This window comes from Carassius carassius, chromosome 36 (genome assembly GCF_963082965.1).
Source record: "Carassius carassius chromosome 36, fCarCar2.1, whole genome shotgun sequence".
NCBI lineage: Eukaryota > Metazoa > Chordata > Actinopteri > Cypriniformes > Cyprinidae > Carassius > Carassius carassius.
This window is the reverse complement of record NC_081790.1, coordinates 27863263-27881188: the sequence shown is the minus strand read 5'-3', so window position 1 is coordinate 27881188 and position 17926 is coordinate 27863263. Positions and strand designations below refer to the sequence as shown.

Here is a 17926-nt window from a genome sequence, read left to right as displayed (position 1 = left end):
CTCCATTGTGACAGAATGGAGAAAAAAAACAAAAAACTTGTGCTTTATTTAATGTTAATGGTGTCTGATATGAGTCTGAATGTCGTTTTGCATGACCTTTTATAGCATACTGAAAGCAACAAAAAAATCTTTAAAAAAATGTATCACGTTAAAATGGTGAACTCATTGCTTAATGTTTATTCCATAATAATGCGGTCACTCAGTATGTACATTTAATAATGTTTAAAAGGTTTAATATTTATGAATTAGGTTATAAACATATCATTCCATTGGGAATGAGGTGCCCACCCACTCATGCTTCTGATTGGCTGTGAAATTTGATTGATTTTGTCGTGTAGTAGTATCACATCTGTGGTGGACAGACATTGCTTGTTGACAGAATCTTGTCATGCTATGTCTGGTCAAGGCATGGCTATTGTGCCACACACGTCCTGAAAAGTGAAGCCGAAACATATTTATCGCCATCTGGTGGCTGGGTGCAGTGTAGGTCATAGACCCCGCCCTCTCCATGTAAACAAATGGGACATAACGTGAGCCAAATTTTTAAAAATCTAATTGCACCTAGTTAATGTTTTTTTTTTTCCAAAGATGATTTCTGTTATCTTATGTGGTTCTTGTCATGCTGATGTATGTTAAAGTGTTCATTTTTCCAATAAGTTTGCTTTTAGTTATTTGATGCTATAAAAATGGGATGTGGTGTCATGATTGCGAGCTTGCGATTGGGTTTGCTGGAGTTTGAAACCGAGGCTCCACTTCACTATAACTACTGCACAGTCTCTGGCTCCAAATGAATCAATACTGTTAGACTCCAGCTCCAAATTACGTCAAATTGGCAAAATGACAGCAGCCATACTTGGATGCTTTGGCTTTACTTTTCTATAGTGAAAGGAAGTGGAGACTTGTCGTTCCTTCTTTCTCTACAGTCTATGGGACACGGTGTTAAAGAAGTCATACCCTCGTATTACCTTGGATACCTACTGCTGTATTATAGTCTTTCAGGCCCTTCTAAAAAAGAAAAGTGGAAAAAAATAAACACAGAGCTCCTCAGACCCTTATCTCTGTAGGCATTATTGTCTCGCGAGATCTGATGCGATATTTTGGCTGTCGTGGACGGTCATTATAATAATGCAAATGAGGGGCACGTTGATTGGTTGCAGGAAGGAGGGGGGTTGACACCTCAGGTAATGCTTTAGCATATCATTACAAACTGACATCATGGCGCAAGTTGTGAATGAACGCGACCGGCTTCACGGCCAGGGTATAAGTATGAGGCGCCGTTTAGGGCTTAAATCAAACTTCATTCACGCACACATATGAAACACGCTTGCATATATACTAAGTACTAGTCACACATACATGTATATGAACTATCTACGCACATAAAGTTACTCATATGAGACGTGAGCACAGCACACAAACACAAATATAAGACGTGAGCACACACACACACACAAACTAGACGGGGCCTCATGTAAGCGTTAGGCAATAAATAAACAATAACCGAATTCATGATGATCTCAGTCATTTTTTTTTTTTTGCGAAGTACGTTAGCAGCCATTCCCCATACCTCGAAGCTAATACTCCCGCCAGAGTTGTGCCTGGACGCGTTCATTGAACGATAATTCATGAACTCGTTCATGTTTTGGACTTAACTGAACGTACCGCATTACTGCCTGATAAACGTTACTGTGAAGTCGTTCATTCTGGTGTCTGTGAACGCCACGCTCTCTCAGTTTAACTTCGTTCAGTAGGATGCCAGATTTCTATAAAGCCTTCCAGGCGAAAACCCACCTAAAACCCACCGTAAACCGGCCTTAATATGTATCGGAAAAAACACCCAATCTGGCAACGCCAGACTCTCTTGTTCAAACTCGCTCATCAAAATGAACAAATCTTTTTTTGAATCATTTCGTTCATTTAATGGGCTTTAAATGTTACTATTAACTGGCAAATTCCCCGAACACATCAACCTACGCAATCTTGATCATATTCTGAATTAAGAAATCATTATAATGCAGTCAAAAGTCCGTTTTTGCAGTCCGTTTACAGGGAACATAAATAATTACTTCACCTCCAGTCTTTCGTTTATTTGTCTAATGACAGACGCAATAGCATACAATAGCCGCATTAGCAGTTATGCTGTTTGTTACACACAGTAGAGCAATAAAAACACAGTCTTACCGTTTCAATTGCAGGTAATTTTGTTGGAATGGCGCTTTTCCCGAGCTTCGATGCCAACTTCGCCTGATATTGCCCCAAATTTGTGAAGGATTTCGGCGTACAATGTTTAGCACAAACACGTAACGATAAACCAGTGGAAGGGTTGAAGGAACCGCGTCATTAAAAATGAATTTAATCCACTAGTCTCTGATAGCTAGGTCCGTTCTTGGTAGAGAAAACACATTTACATGTTGATTCTGGCAGTCAACCACAGAGCAACTCACGTGTGCACTAGTTCCAGCGTCTTTCTCGACTGAATATGAGGGGGAGAGGGGAAGGGCGAGCTTCCTGCTGCGGTGTCCATATATGGTATATCCTGCCCCGTCTTGACGTCAAGACGGGGAAGAAATCAAAATCTCGTATTTGAGTGCGCGTCCACGCGGGCTATTTTACAAACCCTGAGGTAAACAAACGCTTCACTTTTAAATATCGGCTTCCCGGCCAGTGTGTAATCGTTAGGCAATCATAACATACATTGATTCTCGTGGAAAAGTGAAAATTGTGGGTCATGACTCCTTTAAGTAGTGAAAAGGGGCAGGGATGGTAGCATACTATACTTACATAGTGTACTTTAGTAATTTGGGTCACAACCCATGTCATTAACAACTTAAGCATTAACACCAATCAATGTAGATATAGTAATTTAGTTAATGCAAAAGAAATCTGTATTGTGATGTGTATTGTAGTAGGACTTTTTTCTTCTTCAAACTGACGGTTTTACAGTTGCTTATGTTTGTTTTTCTCAGGTAATGCCTAATTCCTGTGGATTCGGTTTTGTAACTACAGTAAGGAAATATTTAATCTGGGTCCACAGTTCCACTTCATAGTCCAAATGGATTCCTATCATTTCCACTTTGAGAGGATGAGTAACCTTGACCTACACCCTCTGAGTCTTCCAGTCAGTCGACTTTCCCCAGCCAAGTCCAGTAGTAGTATTGATCAGTATAACCATCACCACAGCAAAGGCGACTCAGCCTATAGCTCATTCTCCGGTGGTTCCACAGTCCCTGATTACCCTTCCCCTTTTCTACTGGATGAACTCCAGTCGCAAAACTTGCATTGCAAAGGTAAATACAGGCCAAACTTTCTTGATTCAGATTCCAAGAGCATGGATCACCTTTACCGTTCCATGGAAACTGTTGCACAAAAACATCACTGGAGCAGCGGTGGCTTCTCTGACAACGAAGGTCCAGTTCATACGCATCCATTACCACCACCACCACCACCTCCTCCTGCCCGTCTCAACAGTTTTGTAACAACCAGGAACCTTGAAAACTCAAGGGCACGTCAGAGTCCAGAAGGACAACTTGCTGACCTTTCTACTTCACAACAGACAAGTAATTCAGAGGTCTGTGGTGTCCAGGCTGAGCCTGTCTATGGTCCCACATTTTCACAGCTTAACAATCACCTCAAGCAAGACCAGGAGGAAAAGATGCTTGATCCACCAAAGTCTACAGGACTTTTAAATAGATTCCCCCAGCAAACCTGTCAACCAGAGCACTTGCAGCAGTCTAGGAGCAGCCAATCCGAAACCTATCGGAAGAGGTCGCATTCAGCTTATGGTGGACCTGTTTCTGAGCACCAGTGTTTTGTGAGTTCCTGCAATATGCCACAGAACATGATCAGTGGGAGTATTCAGCACAAAGGACCATTTTATTTTGTTACCGGTGTCTTCAAGTCATCTGAGCCCAGTGTTTTGCAAGGTGTTGGTGACGGTGCAAGCGTGGAAACCCCCAGTGAGTGGTCTTCTAGAGCTCAGCGCAGAAGGCAGAGCTGTCCTGATGGTCCGAACGGAAGACTGTTTTTCCAAGAGGAACACAAATTCAGCATTCAGAATGATGTTAAGGAGCATCCTAATGACAAGGCACTTCATTCATCTTTCAAGTCAGACAATTCTGAAGATGTGGATGACCAGAGGGACATGAGTAGAGAAACTGGCAGGCATCACTCCACCAGCCACCCTATCTTCTTTTGTGGTCCGGAGGACAATTCAGTTGGTACAACGATGACCCCTGCTCAAATAAAGCAAGACCATACCAGTAACCCCAAGAAAGAGGAACCGATGACTAGAGCTTTAAGACAGCCCCAACTAGATATCCCAAGTGACAAGATCAGCAAGGAGGCCACCCCACTGTTATATCACCTCACAGGAGCAAGCAGGGTGTCATGTACAGAGAAGTTTAAAAACAATAATGACTGTGGTATAGAGGTCAAGAATCCTGACTGCATCAAAGATATAGATAAATCTGGAAATGATGAGCAAGCCTCTCCCAGTAGCGAATATAGGCAGAGTGAAATGTCTAAAGATAAACAACCGAATGAATTCTTCTACCTGTGTGGTACGTTAGATGACTCCTACAAGAAGTATTATAAGGAGAAACTGAAAGATGCCCAATCCAAGGTTTTGAGGGAGACTTCATTTAAAAGGAGAGATTTGCAGCTTTCTCAGCCCCACAGGATCAAGCAGCAGACAGACAAAAAGCTTTCTGTCGAACCTTCCGGTCCTTCATTACAAGACAAACTTCCCAACTTGGAGGCTATTCCTATGCCACAGCTACACAATCCTCAAGAGTCCAGCAAGGACCTTGGTCAGGAGATTGAGAATGCAATTGAAAAAAAAACAGAGAAGCCACAGAATATTGCTCAACCACAGGTGCCTCGGGTAGGGAGTAGAAAGCGTTTGACAGCAGATCAGAAGAAGCTCTCTCACTCTGAACCTGAGAAACTACACCAGCTGGCAGATGAACCGGCTCATGTGACCTGTCACTCTCTTGGCAATGAAGAAGACGGTCTTCTCTCGGAGGGCGATCACAGTCTAGTGGCTGCTAGACGGAAGATGTTCGAAACACGGGGACGTGCTCAATCTGCCTCCAATTTCTCAAGACCAACTCTGAAGCACCTTCAGCATAAAGCCTTAGTGGCATACATGGAACGTAAAACTGGTCAAAAGGTCGCTGAGCCCCAGCGCCCAGTTCCACAAGTACCCAGCCACGGGGATTCAACTACAGAGAGCTCCAGACATAATTCTGGCCTGTCTGACTCCAAGAAGCTCCACAGGCCTCTCTCCGCAGGTCAGATTCTTGACTCCGTGTCCAGTTCTGTTAAATACTCCCAGTTCATCAATGCTAAGCACTCAAGGCAGTCCAGCTGGATAGAGGAGTCCTCTACAGCAGGGAAGTCAGCCTCTGTGGAGAGTCTCCTGGACCAGCCTGAACAACCAAAGTTCTTTCGGACCCGAAGCACCTCGAATCCCCATGCTTTCCAGGTAACTTATAAAAATGTTCAACAATTGCAGTTTTATGTGAATTTCCAGTTTAGTTAATAAGATCCACGACTAACATGTAGATTTTCATATTGCTGTTTTTGCATTCTTTTTTTCTACAGGTTTGGAAACATCCAGAAAAGTTTTCAGCCATTCATAATAAGGCTATTTCAAGGTGAAGTATTATTGCTTTTAATGTTGAGTATGATAGCGGTAGAAGTGAGATCTCTGTCCTGCATTTTATTATTAGGGATGCACAGTGTAAGGGCCAATAATCAGTATCGACAGATTAAAACAATTATCGGCTGATCATTTAAAAACAGCCAATAGATTATGACACACAGCCGATAAATTAGCCAAATGATATCCTGTCAATCAAAAGGGTGCAAAAAATGTGCCAGTCTTCAAATGTCTATTGTTTAGATTATAGGGATGTTAAAGTTAGTGCAGTGATAATGTATTAATGCAATTTCATTAACCGCTTTGCGGTCAAGGATTGGTGATGGCCCCAAATTATTATTGTTTCACTTTCACAGCACGTTAAACATCACCCTCTTACTTGATCTGTAGAAAATATGCATCAGTTTAAAGAAAGTTTAAAGACTCTAGCTTCGATATTTGACCAGTGTTTTGATAAAACATTGTTGCAGTGATAGTTATTTAGTAATTTATGTCAGGAGTACAAAATAATAAATATGTCCGAGTCATTTTTAGAATAGAAATTCACCAAGCATTCATATTCAGTCACATCTGCAGTGGTTTATTTGTTTTCACATAGATTCACTGAACAGCGTCAGTAAGGGTTTATAGTCCAAAGTTGCATATCTACGGAGATATATGGATATATTTACTGATAATTTACTTCATATTTCTTCAGACAGAATTATAATTTCTATTAATTTTCCACTGATTTACGAGATCTGATGATAAAGAGCCGCTCCTAGCGCTGTCTCTGTGTGTTTAGTGAGCCGTGAGCACGCTGTCGCTGACAGAGACCTGATTCGTCCATGTCTTGCCCATCATAACTGTGCATCATATACGTCCCCTCTATCCTGAGACGCATTTCCGTTACACTTCCGTGTTGATATCTGACAACAACAACACAGATAAACCTCTGTACCCATGAAATATCCAAATAATAAACACACGATTACGATAGTAAATGGTTGGTATGGGATTTTCTTGAGATTTGGGGCATTTTATAAAAAAATATTGAAAATGTACATCAGAAATGCGAACTTGTGCAGTGATGTAAAAGGCTATAAATAGCATATTTTTATAACAGTAAACAACCAAATTCCACCAGTGATCGCAAAAGGTAGTTATTACAAACACTCGATTGCCGTGAGTTTTGTGTAAAAGTGTACTAATCATTTTATAAATAGTCTCGTGTAGCTTGATGCTAATGTTAGCTCTAATGCAGCTACATAACAGTTGCGGTTGTTCTTCATAATGCATTTTTTCATATTAATTCACATAAGGTCGTAAGAAAATGTTTTGCTGTATTTTTATAGTAAGACTTTTGATAAAAGTGTGGCAAATGCATACTGGGACTGAAGCGATGTGGCTTGGTAAACCTTGAAATACCAGAACAAAGTCTAATAATGGCGGAATAACAACAAAAGAATAATGCGGATAATGTGTCATACCTGGCGGAGGTGTGAAAGACTTGTTTCGTGAGAATAATAGAATCATGAATGGGGTAGTTCGCCAGTCCAGACATGAGATTAAGAGCACACAGGACAGATTTACATGAGAGCTTACAGAAGATGACAAGTGCCATAACTCAATTTGATTAGCCTTCTCTAAAACACACATGACATGGCCTCAGAAAATATTTCATAAAATTCAGTTTTACAGATTATATTATGAAATTTCAAATGAAGCATTAGTAGACTTGTGGCTTAAGCTACACTGTGTTTTTAAACTCATATCCTACATAAACAGTTTTTTTAATACATTTTAAAAATGTTTTTTAGCTTATATATCTCTATTATCATAACAGTCTGAGTAATTCTGATTCCTGAACAGTAAACTTTGAAGTGTCAGCTTTGTGAACATATGTTGATTATGTATCTAGTCAGAAAGAATCATGAGCAGAAACCTTTTTATTTTGGGTATGTCATTTTAATCTCCATGCCAAAAATGGTGGGTGACAGGTAAGGGGTCAAAAATTAAGATTTTAACGCAGGGAGTATTTGACCCCTGTAGTTCAAGTCAGTGTTGCCAGGTCCTTTTTTTACTTTAGTCTCAGCTCTCAAATAATGTACTTTTTATCACAAATTTAAACAATAAATGCTGTATTGATGATCTTAAAAGTGTCAGGACAGATCAAGCATTAGCACGGATCACAAGTCATCAGAGCACTCTTAATATGTTATATTGTGAAATAAACATGAATGAACGTCAGAAGGCATGTGTATAAATAGAGCACAAGTGTTTCAACTGCGAATAAAACAGCTTGTGATCAATACGGCACTTTGCATTTACCTCAGGAAAGTTATCCAGTTATTAACCACAAATTGAATGTTATCAAGCTTAACTAAAGATATACAATAAGACATTTTAGTTCTTCATTTTACTGAACAGAAACCCTTGAATTATTTTTCAGTGTTCAAAGGAAAATAGAGGAAGACACAGTAGTCCATCAGAGTCACACAGCATCTGTCCCTGATGAGCGGCACATACAAGTCAGAGCTTCAAGAGGGAAATCTATGGAAGAGCTTGGTGTATCCAGGGTCACAAGACCTGAGGTTCTCAGTAAAAGTTCAGAGCAGCTTGATCAAGTGCAGGACAGACAGGTCATGCCTGGTACAGAGAGGAGAACGATGGCATTTCTTGCTGAAGGAAGACGCACACATAGGAGGATTCACAGCTCTGGAGAACACATGGATATCTCTCGAGCAGGCCCTGACAACCCACTCCTAACCCCTTTCATAAAGCATGTGTCATCTGGTGATGAAGAAATCCATACAGCTTTACACAATGGACGAAAAAATAAAGAAGACATGGCTCTGCCGATGCCCAGTCACTGCAGGCTGGAAGTCAGGTATATCTGAATCCATTGCTGATGAGCATACTTGATGTGTGTATGTGTGGCTGTATTGAAAGTATCCTTTTAATATGATGTTTATTTTAATATATTACAGCAAGCAACCTTGTCCTCAAGATAAGAGTGAGACATCTCTCTCTAATCAAGAGGTTTCTCTCGGTCACGGAGTCACGACAGATCCCAGTCTGTGGATCTCAGCTTCTGTGATAAATGAATCGGAGGCAAACTATTGGCCATCTACTGAAACGGCATCTTCTGCTGAACCCCAGAATGCACCGTGTAGCCCATCTGATAAGAACAAAACCATGTCTATCACAACACTTCCTGGCATTCAGGAAACCGAGTCCAGCTTGGCACCTGCACTTAATAGGGAACAAGACGGGAACGTGAAGAAGGAAGACGGCCCTGTTGTGATGGAAGGGAGCTGTCCAGCGAACAAACTGGAGTGGGAGGTGCTGGTTCGGGACGTGGTCACAGCTGACCAATCGTTAGCTCGCATTCTTTACCCCATAACCAATAGGAAGACAGCACTGATGCTGATGGAGCAGCTGTTGTCTGAGGATACTTTTCTAATGGAGGAGCACTACAGGAACAAACAGGAGCAGAAGGTTACTAACCCAGAAGATGCTGCTCACAGGTGACTACTGCACATCTGTTAAATACACACAACAAAAGCATCTAGTCCTTTCCTATGTTTTAAATGTGCATATAATTAACCCTTTAACTGTCACCCCGTCCCGTATATGGGACGCCTATATTTACTTCACTATATTACAATTAAATCTAATCTAATCTTGACAAACAATATATCGTTGGAAAGGTCTAAGTCTCCCAAATATATATTTTACCAATGTTTTTTGTTAAAAATGATGTAGGAAAAGTAATAGATTAATTTATGACAAGAGTGCACCCTCAAAAATCTACATTTTAACAGGAGTTTTGACCTTTGTTTAAAAAAAGACTTCTTCATTGCCTTTTTCTCTATCACATTTTAGAAATCATCAGAAATCAACTGAAAACTTAAAATCTCAAAATTCATCCTTTAAAACCCATTTTAAAATCAGACATTGTATTACCATGAAAATGGTAAATCAATATCATGTTACAAAATCTTTTCAGTCATGAATTATAAAAATTTAAGTTTGGATCGTGCACTACAAAGGGCTTAAAATAAATGATTCTGTTCTTAAACCTGATCAAAAATCTGTAAAATGTAACTGGCTGTTTTTTCTCACTTCCAAAAACTGTATTTTGTAATATTTGTTTAATGTTTATTGCATTATTAGCATATTAAAACTGGACTGGAGTCTGCTGTGTGTTTGTGAAGCACGATAATTGTATTTGTGCATCATTTGACATCACTGTCAACACTGAAAAGCCACTACTAAACAAATTGTAAAAACATAATTTTCTGTAAAGTTGCTTTGCATTGATTCGTATCGTGAAAAGCGCTTCACAAATAAACTTGAATTGAATTTGGAACATTTTGAGATTGATACAGAGCTCTTCATATTTCACTCAAATCAGTTTTAAAATGACATTTTCTGCTGCATGTTTATTTTTCATATTTGTTTTTGTTTCTAAAGCGCTGAGATGCCAGTAGATGAGAAACCACTGAACCTTCCTTCATCTGTGAACAATCAGTCTGTTCTCTCAAACCAGAACCATGTCCTGAGCAACACCGATATCATCGATAAAAAGGTACTCTTATTACTTGAAAACATAGAATATGTATATAGTTTTGGGAAGGTTACTTTAGAAATGTAATAGGTTACAAGTTACCCAATTTAAAATGTAATAAGTTTTAACTTTATTAATAAAACAGATTTTTTTATTTCTAATATGTTTTCCAATTTGAAACATTTAAAGCTCAATGCTGATTACTGTCAGACTTTCAAAATCCTTCACTTGAACTAAGATTATAATAAATTAATTTCAAAGCACATCCGCCGCAAAATCAAACTTTAGCACATCTTTTATCAAGAAACCATTGTATAGCTATGATAATGTTTTTGAAATCAAATCTTTGAATAGCTATGAAAGTAACTGTGCCTTTTGAAATGAAATAAACTATAAATCTTAAAAAAAATAAAGCATATACATAAACCCAGATAGGAAATAAAACAGTTAAGCATATGTCCTAAACTCCACTTTTTCCACAGTTACAGATTCGATTCTAGATAAGCATGTATCTTTACCTCGCAGATCTTTCCTGAAAGATTTATAAAGGTCTGTGGGGAAAATGCATGGGATTTTTACTTTAGAAACCTGCACTCTTACATTGCATTCTGGAAGCTTATGTGTACAGTATCTGCTATCCCAAATAAACCTATCTCTGTGTCTGCGGTTCCTCTTTGCATCTGCTCACATACAGAGGCGGCTGATGGCACACATAGAGGAGCACTTGAAGTGTCTGGAGGAAGTGCGCTCCGGCGTCCAGAGCGAGGAGAAGGTGAACGCAGAGCGAGGCCATGCTCTGGAGGCTCTGGTACGAGACAGCTGTGTGTCAGCCGAGCTGGAGCGCTACACACAGTTTATAGAGGACCTGGAGCGTGTGGTCAGTCTGCTGCTGTGTCTGTCGGCCCGTCTGGCCCGTGTGCAGAACGCCCTCAGCACTGCAGACGACAGCATGGACACGGAGGAGAGAGTGAGTGTCTGAATCAGGCCATAAAGACTGCTCAAGTTGCTTTGAGAGCGACAGTCTTTTAAAAAAAAAGATTGATGCCATAAACGAGATGCACAATACAATGAGTATTTTCCATTGCAAAACAGACAAAGAAGTCATTGCAGCCTTTGACTTCTTTAAAAAACATTTTAAAATCTTTTTGACGGCGAACTATTGAGCTGCAGTGTAGCTTATAACTTTACTAGAATTATATTTGTAGGAACTGTTTCTGTTGCTCACTCCTGTTTTAAAAACGGATTCACACAACAACTGTAACAATAATAATGATGACAGGAATTATTGCATCATAGAAAGATGACCGGCTGAAGGCCAGTAAACACATGTCCAGTCAAAATCCATCTGAATTATATTGTGCCTTTTTGGTGTTAATGTATATATTATATCTAAATGCATAAAGAAGAAAATTAGCTTTTTTTCAGTACATTTGCTCCAGTCAGATCTTTGGGGCCATCTAGTGGCCATTTTTTTCACTGAAAAAATATTTTGTAAAGAATGTAAAGATTGTGCTTTACATTCAAAAAAAACATTGTATGGGTCGAAATGATACATTTTTCTTTTATGCCAAAAATCATTAGTGTATTAAGTAAAGATCATGTTCCATGAAGATATTTTGTACATTTCCTACAGTAAATATATCAAAACTTTTTTTTGATTAGAAATATGCATACCTAAGAACTTCATTTGAACAACTTTAAAGATGATTTTCTCAATATTTAGATTTTTTTTTGCTTGCTCAGATTCCAGATTTTCAAATAGTTGCATCTCAGATAAATATTATCAGATCATAACAAGCCATACATCAATGGAGAGATGATTTATTCAGCTTCTAGATGAAGTATAAGTCTCAGAACTTCAGAAAATTGACCCTTATTATTAGGGTTACACATGAGCAGAATTGTGATCCTCTCAACTTTCCTCGATCCACAGCAATCTCTGGACAGCCGCTACCATCTCCTGTGCAAGCAGAGGGAGGACGCCAAAGACTTAAAGGACAACCTGGACCGACGGGAGCGCGTGGTCTCCACCTTCCTCTCCAAACAGCTGACGGACACACAGCTGCAGGAGTACCGGCGCTTCATTCAGACCAAGGCCTCTCTACTCATCCGTCAGAAAGACCTGGAAGAGAAACGGCGTTTAGGAGAGGAGCAGCTCGAGGCCTTACTCTGCAGTTTACCTCCATCAGACTCCTGCACATGGCTCTGTAACGCCTGAAAGTGACTGTGATGCAAGGGTTCATTCGATATTTGTGAATCGTGTTATCCTGACTTTCGAAAGCTTTATTTAAGAGCCCAGGAAGGTTTTAACGAGAGCTTCAAGTAGATGAATGACAATCTAAAATCAAGACCAAAAACGGAAGAAAGAAGCACCTTTGATAATAAACTGCACATTCTCATTAGGAACCATCCACTTGGATATTGTAATGCATCCTAAATGTTCATTTGTAATAATTTCAGGGCTTTGTTGTTTCATTGATGCCCTTCTGTCCTGTAATTTCACTTGCCACTATTATGTCGGATGTGTATTTAATGATCAAGTACTTTTGAAGAATCTCTTTAAAGACGTGTCTGGTGAAACGACTTGAGTCTCTGTTATTTATCTGCCATCATTGGCAGCGTTGGGGAAAGTAATGCATTACAATGTTGCATTACTTTCTTAAAAAAAAAAAAGGTAACTAATTGTGTTACATTACTTTTTCTCAACCAGGCTGAGCTTGTTTGTTTGGTCATTTTAATATAAGAAAATTATTATTTTCAAATATTAGTTACTATATGTTACCCCCAGCAGCTGAAGTTACTGACATGCAACCTGTGATAAAGTCACTGTAATTTTCTTATTGCTTTCATAAAACAGCAACCATGGCAATATGATAGACTAGAAGAAACCAATGTTCTATTAATAATAGTAATGCATGTATTATTAATAATAATTGGAAAAAGATTTGCATTTCTCGCAAGACAGCAAAAAAAAAAAAAAAGTACTGTCTATTTGAAACATTTGAATATTTTTCATATGCATTGGTCTGAATTAATTGCAGAAGTTTAATACACTGGAGAACAGGGTTATGATCATTTAAGTAATATCAGTGCAGCACTGCCTTGCAAATAAATAATAAATCCTTCCTCCGTTCAGCCGGTGAATATATAGTCCTGCGGTTTCTGAGCAATAAGCAGCTAACAGCACCTTCCCTGAACTCTGGTTAGATGTTTTAGAAAGGTGAATGAATGCTCTTCAATAGCATTCGCTCTCTAATTCACTTAAATAAACATTAATATTCCATTTATAGTTTATACACTTTATGCTTTATGTGAAGATCGTTTTAAGTTCACAAAATGAAAAGATGTTATTTTCTAAAGCCTATTAAATGTAAAAAATAATGGCTTTCAATTATACTGTGATGTTGAAATGTTATAATTAATGGCTAAAATTGTGGAGAGAAATGCATTTATCAGAAGCAGTACTGGTATAAGTGATACTGGTCATGAATAGATTTTCTTTATTAATTAATTTCTGTTAACTACATGAAATCAAACTTTGGTGTAAACATCCTCTGTGTCTCAAAGTTTCTGAGGAGCTTTGCAGGAGGTTTCTTGAAGCATCTCGGAGACACAGTTCTTCTGAATCGAGTCTGTCTCAGTTTGTTCTGTTTCTTCATGTCACTCCAGACAGACTGATGACGATCAGATCACATCTCCGTGTGAGGCAAACAAAAATCCAAAAATCTCACTGGATTATTACAATTAATGGCAAAATCAATGTTTGGAAATGTAAACTGATATTTCCTACTAACACAGATGGAAATATCTGACTTAACTATTTTTAGCTGCTGGAAATACTAATGTTCTAATCATTTTGGCCACCAATATATATATATATATATATATAACTTCTCAAAGGTCATCCATCTTTAAGCTCTCGGCTGTAGCAATACAGTAATGTTCTGAGAGTAAAGCCTGGCATTTTATTCTCCTCTAATGAATGCGCCGGGAGGAACATGTGTCCCGTCTCAAGGGCACAAGGTCTCTGACTCCAGAGTTTTTTTATCCACTGCATCGTGGGAACGAGAAGAGATGCAGCTGTAAGCGAAACTGTTCACATTCTATCTTGTCATCCACGAGGGCCCATGCTGGCTTAAACTCCCAGCTCCGGTTTCCTTTCCTCAATCTAAAGTGTGGCTTTCTTTATTAACCACTACTGATCTCAGATCAGCAATGCGAGGCTGACCTCTAAAAGCAAGCACACATGTACAGCAAGACTAACCGCATCTAACCAGCTCACGGGAGTCTGAATCTGTTCTTATTCATCGCTGGCTCAAGAAACAATCTCTCATTTATACAAGACATAAACTACATAAAAGTCCAATTCATTCATCTTTGTATATGAAGACATTTTTTGAATAAGAAAATGTATTTATTGTTTAGGGATGGTATGAGCATTATTATTGAGTAAAAATGAGCATGTTGATCAGTATAAAACATGAACTGAATGTGTTCAGATAGTTAACATCTATATTAATTACAGAAATATTCTCTAAAATTTTGCCCAGTTTGACACAACACCTAATTGAACGTGTGCAAACATGTGACGCCTTGACAGCCAGAAAAGAACAATTAGGACGCTCCCAATTGAGTCATGCTCCCTACACCATAATACTAATAGCCTTCATAATAACCTCATGATTTATAATCATCATTAATTGCTACATTTAAATCTGGAGGGGTCAAAAAACATTGATTCACATACTGTATAGTGCACCACCATTTGGTGAGATTTTCAATGTTTCTGAAGTATTTTTCTGCTCACCATAGCTTCATTTAGTTGATTAAAAATACAGTAATATTGGGAAATATTACTCTAATTTAAAATAACAATTTTCTATGTGAATATATCGTAAAATGACATTTATTCCCCTGAATCAAAGCTGTATTTTCAGCATCATTACTCCAGTCTTCAGTGTCACATGATCTTCAGAAATCAGAATAATATTCTGATTTGCTGTTCAAGTAACATTTCTGATTATTATCAAAGTTGACAAACAGTTTTGTGCAAACTGCAATACATTTCTGTTTTAGGATTCTTCAATGAACAGAAAGTCCAAAAATACAACATTTACATGAAACAGAAATCTTTCGTAGCATACATCTCTTTACTGTCACTTCTGATCAACTTAAAGTGTTCCTGCTGAAAATTAAAGTATTCATTTATTTTAAAAGCATTTTGAACGGCAGGGTATATCGTCGTTCGTATTAAAAATTAACTTTAAAAGAAGTCTTTGGAAGTACATAATTCTTCTAGAATCTCAGATAAAGGCTGATTCATTTAGATCACAAACCTGACCCTATCACAAAACCAGTCATAAGGGTCTTTTTTATTATTTTTTTTACATTTCTTTACATTGATAGTGTGTTAGAAGGACAATATTTGGCTGAGATGCAACTATTTGAAAATCTGGAATCTGAGGGTGCAAAAAAATCTAAATAATAAAAAACAATCATCTTTAGAGTTGAAATGAAATGAATTCTTAGCAATGCATATCACTAATCAAAAATTAAGTTTTTATATATTTACGGTAGAAAAATTTACAAAATACCTTCATCGGAGCACGATCTTTACTTAATATCCTAATGATTTTTGGCGTAAAAGAAAAATCTATCATTTTAACCCGTACAATGTATTGTCAACTATTGCTACTTATGACTGTTTTTGTGCTCCAGGGTCACAAATATTGCCTCCAAATCAATCTCATAATCCACATTTGGTCTCAGTTATGGGAAGACCTCGGATAGCAGCCTCTGTTTCTGCATCACTGGCTCATCCCTCTCTCTCTGCCGTCGTCACTGACGGAGATGAACTGGTTTCTCCCCTTGTTCTTTTTCTTAAGCCCCACTGGATGAGCGAGGAACAGGTGACCTATAGAGTGTTTCCGTGCATCACACTCATCCCTGGCCTGATGATGCACCTCCGGGTCGACAGCTTTCGGGTCTCCGAGAAGCTCCCTCAGCTCTCTGGACACCCCGTTGCGCAGGTAGTGGTAGGGTTTCTTACCACAGTTGTCTCTTATGTTCCCACTGGCACCGTATATACGGACTAGAAGGTCAATCAAAGAGCGCTGATCGTGGATGGCAGCGATGTGAAGCGGTGTGTATCCACCATTGGACTTTTCATTGACATCCACCCCATGATCGCTCTTTCTAGACACCTCAATAATCCTACACACCATGTCAAGGTTTCCACACTTGACAGCCCAGTGTAGAGCCGTGAACCCAGACATGAAGTCCTTCTTCTCTGCAAGCTGGGTGTCTTTTAACAGCATGCCGTATACTTGATTCCACTGTCCAGCCGCAGACTTCACCAGCCACTTGTGCTCTACGCGATCAAGTGGGAAATGGTGCGAGTCCTTGGGCTCATCCGCTTGTTTAGGGGTCTTGAAGTGTCTCTGTGACTGTGGCGAGGCTCCAGCGCTGACCACGCTGTCTGTTCTCCTCTTACACTGAGGCGAGGACTGAAGCTCTTCTCCCAAGCTCTCAGTGGAAGGCTTCTTGTTATGACGACCCAAGTCTATTTGGGGCATTCGTAAAGGTAGAGCACAGGGTTTGTATGTGCTTGCTTCTTTCTTGGCGGCTCCTGAGAAATCGGGGTCAGGCTTCAGCGGGACGGTGAAATGTAAAGACTGTTTAGGTTTAAAGTCCACATTCTTGCTTCTTTCCAATGCTATCTCTATTTGAGAGCGTTCTGCGCTGCCGTCTGAAGCCTTCGACGGAGATCTGCTCACTGCGTTCTGTTCAGACTTCCTACCTTCTTCTGCATTTTGGGAATGTGTGGATTCTTCCTTCTCATCTTCTTCTGGATGCGATCCATCTCGACCGCAATCTTCTCTTGGTGCATTTTCATCGTTTGAGGCTTCTAGTAGTAAATGATTGTACACTTTCTTAAGGACAATATACTTGGCGTCCTGGAATTCTTTCACGACTGCAATGTTGTTCACAAAGGTTTTGAAGAGATCTCGGTTCTGTTTCTTCTCCGCTGGATCACTGCAGTTCAGTGGCTCTTGGAACTTGTTCAGCAACTCTGAGTGTTTTACCTTTCCTTTGCCTTCTAAAAGAGTGTTTAAAATCGCCTCTTGAGTCAAAGCCATTTCTTATTTCGTCTGAAATATTAACAGACTGGACACCTGGACTGTCGCCACGCCCTTACCTGTCTTCCGGAATGAATGCAGCAACGCGTAGAGCCTAATAAACAAATAAAAGAAAGAAGAAGTAAGACGTGGATGGGGGCGGAGCTGTGCAAAAGTTTTAAAACGATTCTTAATTTAAATATTTTGCTTATTTTAGCATCATTTTTTAAGGATAAAGGTGTTCAGCTGAGCTAGTAATTATCAAATAATTGAAAATAAAATCATAGTCATAATAATTCCCAAAACGATGCTGGATTAAATTGCCTGTACTCTCCCATGCTGCTGTGTTTGAACGAACATTATGCTTGTTATTAAACGCTTTGAAGTCATGACTGATAACTACTTGCATATTTATTTATTAAGAAGCCGTGTCTTAAAAGACTTTCCTGAAGTCAGTGGGAGGTTCCAGGAAGAAGCCATACTGAGCTGATGCTTTTGTGAAATTACGAATACTAGGATGGCGAAATTGTATCTCATGAATATTAATTATATCGTCTCAACCTGCTTCGCGATCATTCTGAGCTGTCTAGTGAC

General features: G+C 39.1%; 2 protein-coding genes across 2 annotated transcripts in view; one reads left to right on the top strand and one right to left on the bottom strand.

Annotated features, from left to right (window-relative positions):
• Positions 1 to 12797, top strand: part of LOC132116839 (protein Shroom1-like) — a 30090-nt gene extending 17293 nt beyond the window's left edge. The window contains exons 2-8 of the mRNA XM_059525705.1: positions 2967 to 5485; positions 5605 to 5657; positions 8094 to 8531; positions 8632 to 9171; positions 10121 to 10235; positions 10909 to 11181; positions 12148 to 12797. Of these exons, the coding sequence (XP_059381688.1) occupies positions 3053 to 5485; positions 5605 to 5657; positions 8094 to 8531; positions 8632 to 9171; positions 10121 to 10235; positions 10909 to 11181; positions 12148 to 12432 (4137 nt within the window). The 5' untranslated portion in view covers positions 2967 to 3052 and the 3' untranslated portion in view covers positions 12433 to 12797. The remainder of the gene's footprint in view (positions 1 to 2966; positions 5486 to 5604; positions 5658 to 8093; positions 8532 to 8631; positions 9172 to 10120; positions 10236 to 10908; positions 11182 to 12147) is intronic.
• A 2159-nt stretch (positions 12798 to 14956) lies between these two features.
• On the bottom strand, positions 14957 to 17430 carry LOC132116815 (ankyrin repeat domain-containing protein SOWAHA-like). The gene has a single exon (XM_059525680.1). The coding sequence runs from the start codon at positions 17351 to 17353 to the stop codon at positions 16022 to 16024; it is 1332 nt and encodes a 443-aa protein (XP_059381663.1). The 5' UTR covers positions 17354 to 17430; the 3' UTR covers positions 14957 to 16021.
• Positions 17431 to 17926: the final 496 nt, after the last annotated feature.

What these genes read in the sequence shown, in the direction of transcription:
- LOC132116815 (XM_059525680.1), bottom strand. Translation starts at nt 17,353, where the DNA reads ATGGCTTTGACTCAAGAGGCGATTTTAAACACTCTTTTAGAAGGCAAA.